The 10,075-nt window shown below is 38.6% G+C and overlaps 1 protein-coding gene across 3 annotated transcripts in view; it reads right to left on the reverse strand.

Annotated features, from left to right (window-relative positions):
- POU6F2 (POU class 6 homeobox 2) overlaps positions 1–9,684 on the reverse strand; it is a 443,696-nt gene extending 434,012 nt beyond the window's left edge. For 2 of the 3 annotated variants that reach the window (XM_060781601.2, XM_060781599.2), the window contains exon 1: positions 9,505–9,684. In XM_060781601.2, the coding sequence (XP_060637584.2) occupies positions 9,505–9,609 (105 nt within the window). In that variant the 5' untranslated portion in view covers positions 9,610–9,684. Of the gene's footprint in view, positions 1–8,772; positions 8,922–9,504 lie in introns of those variants that run through there. The other variant, XM_060781600.2, reaches the window with a different exon arrangement.
- Positions 9,685–10,075: the final 391 nt, after the last annotated feature.

Here is a 10,075-nt window from a genome sequence, read left to right on the forward strand (position 1 = left end):
TTCACCCTGATCCCTGGATTTGAACCAACCTTACGGTCAGCAAGTTCAGCAGCTCAGCCTTTTAACCCACTGTGCCACCAGGCACTCCTAACATTGGAGGCGGGGGGGGGGGGGGGATGTTAGTGTAGTGCTTTCCCTTATGCTAGCTTCCTACTTGCAAGGACTTTTTGGATATTATTTTTTTACACAAAAAAAATCAATCAACATGGGGCTTCTAATGATAACATAGGCAACAGGGAAATTAGAAAACTGTTTTTCCTAAAATATATTCAACACAAACATTTGACTCCATTTCCATCTATGCTTATTTTTGCATAGAAAAAATGTTAATGCCTATTTAACTTTAATTTTTGGGAGACATTTTTATTTTCATCTGTCTGAGATTGAGACGGATCAAGATGATTATTGTCTTGTTCTTGTTCTTGTTTTGTTTTTTAGCCTTGTTGCAGCTACAGATCTTTATAAGATAAATGTCTCTCCCATGTACTATACACAGAAATAGTAGCCTAGGCTGGTATTTAGCTTATCAGGAAGGAATCTAGTAACCACAGAAAAAGCACTTGAATGTAAATGTGTTGCCTGAAGATAAACATCTATACCCCTGAAAGACTGAAACATGGCCAACAATTTAAAGGTCACATAAGCAAGCATTGTATTTTCACCCTAAGAGTTAAAATAATAATATTTTAATGCTTTTCTTTTTAAAAAAACAACAGTATGACCTCCTAATTGGCTTCAATTACCACCAGTTGTATTGGACACAAAATTAAATACCAAGTAGGATAACAAAAGACAACAGGTCTTAAGTCTAAGTAGAAATAAATGCATTTGCAGAAGTCTACTGTCAGTTAATGTTATGCGCAGAAAACTATTTACATAGAATAGCAAAGTAGATTTTTAATATAAAAAATAAACCCTTCTTTAAAAAGAAAAGGCTCAGAGTAAAAGCATTCTTGAGCTGGAATCTAGGACAAGAACCAAAGAATTACATAGACTAATTCAACTAGATAGAAAAATTCTTCTACACCAAACATTTATATTGTAAAATATTATTGCGACATTCCTGCATCTTCTTTCAATAATAATTTCAGGGAAAGGGGGAGCATGTCGGAGAAACGGAAAATGTTTTCCTTCAGAAATACTTTATTTTCAAAGTACAAAGGTATTCATAAATATGAAAGGAATTTTTTTAGACATAATATTGCTTACACTGTTCTGGCTGTACTCAAAACATCATTCAACTTGTATCTGTCTATAACTATCCCTTATGATGACGCACAGATAAAACACGCACATACCCACACGTTTTTAACACAGAGTTTTTCAAAGAATAGCTAAACTTAGGATTCACTTAAGAAAAATGGGGATCTATGGGCATCAAATTATTAGTTATTTAATGTATTTCTATATTTTAATTTGACTGGAGTGAGTATCATTTCATCTCAAATAATAATAATGTTGTTGTTGTTCATTCGTTCAGTCGTCTCCGACTTTTCGTGACCTCATGGACCAGCCCACGCCAGAGCTCCCTGTCGGCCGTCACCACCCCCAGCTCCTTCAAGGTCAGTCCAGTCACTTCTAGGACTGGACTGACCTTGCAAAGTCCAGGACTGGACTGACTCCAGCAAAGGATCACCGCCTTGTTGTGGCGCTGGAGCTTGAGCACCTCAATGATGTCATGAGCGAGACCGTGAAGGGCCACCCAAGACAGGACGGTCGTGGCAGAGAGGTCAGACCAAGCGTGATCCCTGGGGAAGGCAATGGCAAACCACCCCAGTATCCTTGCCAAGAAAACTAAATGGATCAGTACAACAACAACAACAACAATAATAATAATAATAATAATAATAATACACTTTTTTGTACCCCGCTCCATCTCCCCGATGGGGACTCGGCGCAGCTTACATGAGGCCAAGCCCAAAACAACAATTACATGAAATAAAACAAAACTGAAAATGCAAATAATAAACAATAATAACACAATTACATAAAACAAAAGATAAAATCTATATAAATAAAAATGTAATGTTCGTTTGTGGGATTAACAGAACTCAAAAACCACTGAACGATTTGACACCAAATTTGGACACAAGACACCTAACAATCCAATGTATGTCCTGCACTCAAAAAATTGATTTTGTCATTTGGGAGTTGTAGTTGTTGAGATTTATAGTTTACCTACAATCAAAGAGCATTCTGAACCCCACCAACGATGGAATTGAACCAAACTTGGCACACAGTTCTCCCATGACCAACGGAAAATGCTGGAAGGGTTTGGTGGGGCAGTGTCCTTTGGTTTTGGAGTTGTAGTTCACCTACATCCAGAGATCACTGTGGACTCAAACAATGATGGACTCAAATACTCTACACAAATACTCAATATGCCCAAATGTGGAGTTTGGGGAAAATAGACTCTTGACATTTGGGAGTTGTAGTTGCTGGGATTTATAGTTCACCTACAATAACAGAGCATTCTGAACCCCACCAACAATAGAATTGGGCCAAACCTCTCACACAGAACCCCCATGTGGGCCACAGCAACGTGTGGCAGGGGACGGCTAGTAGCAATATAAAATTACAATAAACACAATCACGGTAACATGGGTGAGCTACATGTAATGGAAAATGAAAATTGGGTAGAAACAGAATTAAAACTTCAGGCAAGATAAACAAGGACAGATTATTTGCGGAGGAGATAAATGCATTTGCAACAGAATGTGTTGACCTTGTCCTGGTAAATATCAGCAGTGAGAAAGAAGTCTTCCTAATCATAACCAAAGCATGACTATGAGATTTTTTTAAAAAAACACATGAAAATTAAACAGAATAGAGAAGGAATGGACCTATGATGTTGTTGTTTTTTAAAATATGTATTAGGTTCCTAAAGAAACACAAACATTTTAAACCAACTTCTATAACATTGTATTGTTTGGAACATGAACAAAGTATCCAAAAAAAGTCATCAAGGTTGCAATGTGATGACATTGTGAACCATCATGAAGCTTAAGAGAGGCCCTGCTCTCCATCCCACCACCTTCGCAAATGCGGTTGGTGGGGACGAGAGACAGGACCTTCTCGGCAGTGGTCCCCCGTCTGTGGAACTCCCTCCCTAAGGACATCAGGTTGGCCACGTCCCTCCTGAAGACCTGGCTCTGGAACCAGGCTTTCGGCTAGAGAGGAGCGAAAATATCAAAGAAAATTTTGGACATTGCGACAATGCACGTTAATTTATTGTTAATGAATTTATTTGTTGAATCTGTATAATGTTTTAAATGGATTTTATTGTTCTAATTGTAATTTTATTGGTATATATGTTGATAGCACCATTGGATGCTTATGTAAGGCTGCCCTGAGTCCCCTTGTGGAGAGAAGGGCGAGATAAAAATGTATGTAATAATAATAATAATAATAATAATAATAATAATATGCCTCTGATATTGGTGCCTCTTTTATGCTTTTTTAAAGGCAGTTCAAAAGCACTGGATATAAAAGCCTTGTGTTGTAGACTTCAGTCAATAACTACACATTTCCTTGTAAACATAGGGCTATTTCACATGGTCAGTCAAGCAGAAATCCCTTTTGCCAGATAGGAATGGAAGCATAGGGTAGCAGGATTCCCTCATCCTGTGCATGTACATATGTATTTTGATGCATTAATGCAGTGGTTCTCAACCTGTGGGTTCCCAGATGTTTTGGCCTTCAGCTCCCAGATATCCTAACAGCCAGTAAACTGCCTGGGATTTCTGGGAGTTGTAGGTCAAAACATCTGGGGAGTCACGGGTTGAGAACCACTGCATTAATGACATCTCAGGTGTAAATGAAATGTGTGTTCGTAGATAATATGTTTGCTTAACTTGGCAAGAACATGCCTTCCTCAGACCAGTCAATGTATTTATAGTTTTCCCAAATTATTTCTATCAAGGAGAAAATAGAAGAACTGATCGAAAAGGGAATTATCATCTTGGAAATATCGGGTAGTCTATAAACGGAGAAATGGACTGAGACCTAGGAGTTCCCTGCCCACTATCACTTCTCAGGGCTCTTCCACACAGCCATGTAACCCACAATATCAAGGCAGAAAATCCCCCAATATCTGCTTTGAACTGGGTTACCTGAATCCGTACTCATGTATTCCAGTTCAAAGCAGAAAATGTGGGATTTGATTCAGCTGTGTGGAAGAGGCCTCGGAGATCTGCTCTGAAGGGCATAAAAGTGAACTATCTCATTGCTGTATCAAAATAATAGGTTGAACAAATCCATATTGAGAGAAATAAGTTATGAAGTACTTTCAACTACTATATTAAACCAGATTCAAAGGGAAGTATGAATGTTTTAAGCAAAAGTTTTGATATTTATATATGTATAGGTGCATAAAAATGTTTTATTTAGATCTTAGAGATCAGCGTTTTAGTGTTTGAAGAACTGAACGTAGGCAAACATCTCTCCAGACACTGGTTCTTCTAGTATTACCAAGCCAAAATGTTGGGTTTGGTAATAAAGGTACAATTATTTTCTTCTGAGTAAACCTAACCAACTCTCTCGGGGCTGGCAATCCATCTTATAAGTCACATATGATATAAGAATTTCATATATAACTATCAACTTCACATCACAGCAATACTGAGTATAACTTAATTGTTGGAGAGGATTTGAATTGACTATTAGAACATAATACTGGATATTCTGACAAGAGGAACAGACTGATTAAATGGTGTCTACATTTATATTGTTTTTAGAGGGTAAACAGCTTTTAAACGGTTGTTTATTAATGTTTTTATTAGTATGTTTTTAAATTTTATGTAGTGATAATTGGTTATTGCTCTTTGTCTATTGCCTATATTATTTTCTGTATCTATTGACTGTTGTAAGCTGCCCCAAGTCCCTTTGGGGAGAGGGGGCGGGATATAAATAAAGTTTAGTTTATTATTAGTAGTAGTAGTTGCCGCATTATCACAGGGTGTCTGCGTCCCACACCACTAGAGAAATTACACTGCTTAGCCGGTATTGCACCACCTGACATCTGCCGGGAAGTAGCAGCCAATAGTGAAAGGACCAAGGCAGAGATATCTCCAGCTCATCCCCTGTTTGGGTATCAGCCAGCACATCAACGACTTAAATCTAGAAATAGTTTTCTAAGATCTACACCTCAGCAAGTGAGAGTCCAAAAGTGGCAGGCTCAAACCCAGCACCTCAACCAATGGCTGATACCAAATGAGAGACTCCCTCCTGGGCACACAGAAGACTGGGTGACTTGGAAGGCACTGAACAGACTGCGCTCTGGCACCACGAGATGCAGAGCCAACCTTCAGAAATGGGGCTACAAAGTGGAATCCTCGACATGCGAGTGCAGAGAAGAGCAAACCACTGACCACCTGCTGCAATGCAACCTGAGCCCTGCCACATGCACAATGGAGGACCTTCTTGCAGCAACACCGGAAGCACTCCAAGTGGCCAGATACTGGTCAAAGGACATTTAACCAGCTACCAAACTCACAAGTTGTGTATTTTTCTGTTTGTTTGCTTTGTTCTGTTAGAAATGTAATATAATGGACTGGCTGCTCTGACACGACAAATAAATAAAATAAATTAGTAGTAGCAGCAGCAGTAGTAGTAGTGTACTACAAATCTGATTAGTTATCCCCTATTGATTTGTTTCCTATATTAATCTTCTGGACAGAAGTAAAAGAGAAGACATTTGAGATTAAAATGAAAAAGTTGTTTAACCCATACAATGCTGCTAATGCATATCAAGTCAGTATCTTTTTGTTTTCTATCCACACTCTCTTTCAGTAAGAAGTGGACCTTCTTGTGGCAACACCAGAGGCACTCCAAGTGGCCAGATACTGGTCAAAGGACACTTAATCAGCTACCAAGTTTGCAAAATTTGTGTGTGTTTTTTTAATTTGTTTGTTTGTTTTGTTCTGTTAGAAATGTAATACAATGTTCTGGTTGTGGATGACACGATAAATAAATAAGTATGTCAATAAGAAAACACACACAGTAGACACTGACACACCCATTCCTGTTTGATGGGAATCATTTTTATCTAATCCGTGCCATCCTTTTCTTTCACCAGTTCATCTAATCTCGTCTATTCCATTATGTTTGCAAAAGCCTGCAAATGGACAAATGTACAGCAAGATTTGGGCCCCGAGGCCGGAGGATCAAGATGGTAGGCTGGCTTTGGCTTCCCAAGGGACAAGAGAGCCAGAAGGGTGATTGGACACAGTGACCTGTCTGCATGAGATGAGACAAAAACAGGAGGGCTGTAACACTGATGAACCGACCTGTCACTCACAAACTCAGGTCTTGGGGGAAGATCGAGGGGGAAGGGAGCAAGTTTCTGCCAAGACCACGACTGAGCAAAGTTGAAAGATAACATACAATTAAAATAATTAGGTGACCTGGCTAGCTGGGAGAAAGGGCAGGATCCTTTTCACCTATTTCAAAAGGTTTTGAAAAACAAAACATTAGGATAATAAGAGGCACTGTGGCAAGATCTATTCCTCTGTCAAGGATTTCAAACTCTTCAGCAATGATTCAAAAATCACAACGTCTACATTTTAACCTGGCGAGGAAGTAGTTTTTCTTCAGAGCATTCGGGGGAATTAATTCCTTGCTCAGGAGAGGTTGGTGGAAGAAAGAAAAGGCAAGGGAAGTTGGACACACAATGTTGTCCCTCCCAACCCAGTCTGCACTGTTTCTAGGTACCACCGCTAGCACTGCAGCTCTCTCTCCTAGCTAATGCCACTTGTCAGTGCAATTCAATTTGGAAAGTGGTGCTTAGGGATAGCTAAGTATCAAGGTAAAAAGATCAGGAAATTCCTTTAATTAAATAAAGCAGCATCCTGAACTGATGATCCTTTTAATACTGGTCCTTTCCGTTGTTTGCACTCCTGCATTCTATTGAGATTTGTATTTTGAGTAACAAATAAGTGTTAAGTATTTTTTTTATTCTACTGCCACTACTACACACAGTTTTGACATTCCTGACTGTATCTGTTCACATACAGTAATGTGACAGTTGCTTGGATGATTGCGGCTTGATGAACAATCTAATTATTTTGCACTCAGAGATTATTGATCACAGCTTTTAGGATCATACTTGTTTCCCCCGAAAGTTTCATATGCTTAGGAACATGGGCAAAATATTAGAACACACTTTTTTTACTGCCACAGATATTTCAATTTTCGAAAGAAACATTTAGTTAAAAAATAGATAAATCATGAAAGCTTTGTTTTACTGACTTCCACTATTTAAGTATGCATGTTTAATTTTAAGTCACACCTTGCAGTATGTGAACCATATAACACAACAGCCACTCACTTCCAATGCTACCTGTGTAACTGTAGTTCTCCAGGAAATTAACACCATTATTTTCTGTATTTGTTTACACAATAGTTGCTTTTTATGTATGTTATGCTTTCAAATACCTGTAACATTTCCACACAACACCAAGGAGAGAACAAAATCTCAACTTTTACTATTGCTGTTTATCTTCTTCTGTTTTTAAAAGAAATTAAAATAACCAGTGCTACCAAGGTATCCTTGCATCTATGTATATTTGTATAATAAAAGTTTTATATTCATATATGCTAAATAGAAAATTCATTTGATTAGGTACACCAATTATGTTACCTAACAAGTAATAAAGCGAGTGACCGATACATATTACATCAAATCCTTGTATGGCTCAAAACTCTCATGCTTTCTTGTAAGTGTTTGGATTTAAAAATCAATACAGCTATGTTCAGAGTAATTTAGCCTACCTTGAATTCATTGAAAACAAAAATAGTGAAGTATCCGGCATGCTTTGTTATTGTTATTTTTTAATTACAAATGTAAAATAGTTTAAACTTTTGCATATGCTCAGAAATAGTTGCATTAAGGATGATCTCACAAGCATCAACAGTGCTTGCACCTTCCCTCTCAAAGTTTTGTTTAAAAGTTGGCTATGCAAATATGTAAACAACAAAGATAACACTGTTTTAGTGCTTGCTATATATGTATTTTAATGTATTGTAAACGTGTTCAGCTGAGAGTGTGTGTGTGATGAACACATTTACAATACATCAAAACTTAAACATTGCACATACTTCCATGCTGCTTTTAAAGGTACATGATGGTTTTGATATTAAAAAATCTATTTTTAACAACATTTACAGCCGTGTAAGGCTGTAGTAAATATGATGCTACATTCTCTGTTTCAAATGCATTACTGAAGATGCTGGTATTAATAAACCATGTGTTTTGTGAGTTCTCCATTTCGCTGTAACAAGTTTAAAAATGCCTGTTTTCTTCCCCTTTCATCCCACTGCTTTGGATACAAATACAGAACTGTTAGTTTTAGCAGCATTAATTTCAGCTCCTTTTTTAAAAAATAAGGAATACAAACTTTTAAAGGATCCCTAAATGTCTTTTATCTCTCGCTGAGGCTTGTCAGTAGTTAATGAGCAGGTGCAGAGTGCTTCACATTTTGTGGGCAAATGCAAAGGACACCCCTCAACCCTCTCCCATTTGCTGCTCCCATCGAAGAAAACTGGCCTCTCCTAACTGCAGCAGGTCTCTCTCATCACTTTCCGTAATAATTTGGAGCCAGATGAAAAGACAATGATTTTTTTTTACAAAAAGAAATCACATCTGGGAAGGCAACACTAAGCCGAACGGTAGGTGTAAAAACACAGATACACAGAGACGACGCACACTTCTCAGGGAAAAAAAGAAATGACAAATGAACCAAATGAAACATCAAGAGAAGGACTCACACTGACCCATTTGGAAGACAAAGACGGCAAAGCGGAAAAGCTCTCAAAAGCAGCTTGTGAGGCCTCTGAGAGATGTCCTTCTGGCATTTCATCACAGCAGCCCCAGACCAGCTTCACCTCCCTGGATACAGCGCAGGGAGAACTAAACAGAGCTGTTTATTAGAGCTGTTGTGCTGGATTGCATTCGGAAACAGGAGCGGACCACCTGGACCTTTCAGATGGTGGCCGTGTGTTTAATTTGCAAGCTGCCCCTCTGCAGCCGCAGCCAGGGCTCCTACATTTACCCAGCTGAAATCACACATTATATCTGGGTTAGGGAGAAAGAAGAAAGAAAAATCCACATGCTACATGCCAAAAGAATACTGTCGATCCGCAACGAATACAGAAAACAGACACCACAACTCCCCGTGTAAACATTACAAGCACTTTCTTTACACTTTGTTTGTTTTACTTGCATGTATTTGAGCCCCAAACACGAAGCTTAAAAAATCGCAATGGGATTTTTTTTAAAAAAAAGCACAGAATGACATTTTTAACCACTTATGCCTCTGGCCAGATTAATGTGGCCTTTTGTTGCTCCCCCCCCCCACTCTCCACTTTCTGCCTCCGCAGTTACTTGCAGCTGAAGCTACAGACAGAAAGATGGTACTGTAAATATGAATTATGTGAATCATATGGTTAGTCTCTTGTGGGGGGGGGGGGGATAAAAGGGGAGTTGAGAAATGGCTGACTCCATACCTGACCAATTACAGCTTGCATGGTCCCTGTGTCCTGCTGAGCTGCAAGATCGCAATCCATCATATGTAGCCTTTGAAAACGAGAATGGGGGTTTCTGGCATGCATCTGTCAATCAACTTCTGCACTCCCAGCCATCACCAAAAGCAAGGGGGAAGAGAAAAAAGTAAAGCAGCTCCACCAAATAGGATGAAACAGTCATGTGACCTTCACCACTCTCTCCTACACATATATATATACTTCCATATAACATATGAATTTTCTGCAGATATGAAATGACATTGACAAATACTCGATACCAAATAAATAAGGAGAGACAAACAGCGATTCATCCAAGCCAAAACACTCACTATAATCTGTAGCCCTAATATTCGATCATCCTAACAAGACTGTGGCTTTCTTTTAAAAGACTAAACTTTTTTTCTCAAAAAGGACTATGATTTTATTTACAGGTGCGGTGGTCAGAAAGGTAACCCTTTCCTTCCCATTACTGTTTCTTTTTGTTGTGCTGGTAGTGTTTCGGTGTCCTGAAAGTTTGATCTCCTATTTTTTTTTCTATTTCATGCCATTGTTT

This window comes from Anolis sagrei, chromosome 6 (assembly GCF_037176765.1).
Source record: "Anolis sagrei isolate rAnoSag1 chromosome 6, rAnoSag1.mat, whole genome shotgun sequence".
NCBI lineage: Eukaryota > Metazoa > Chordata > Lepidosauria > Squamata > Dactyloidae > Anolis > Anolis sagrei.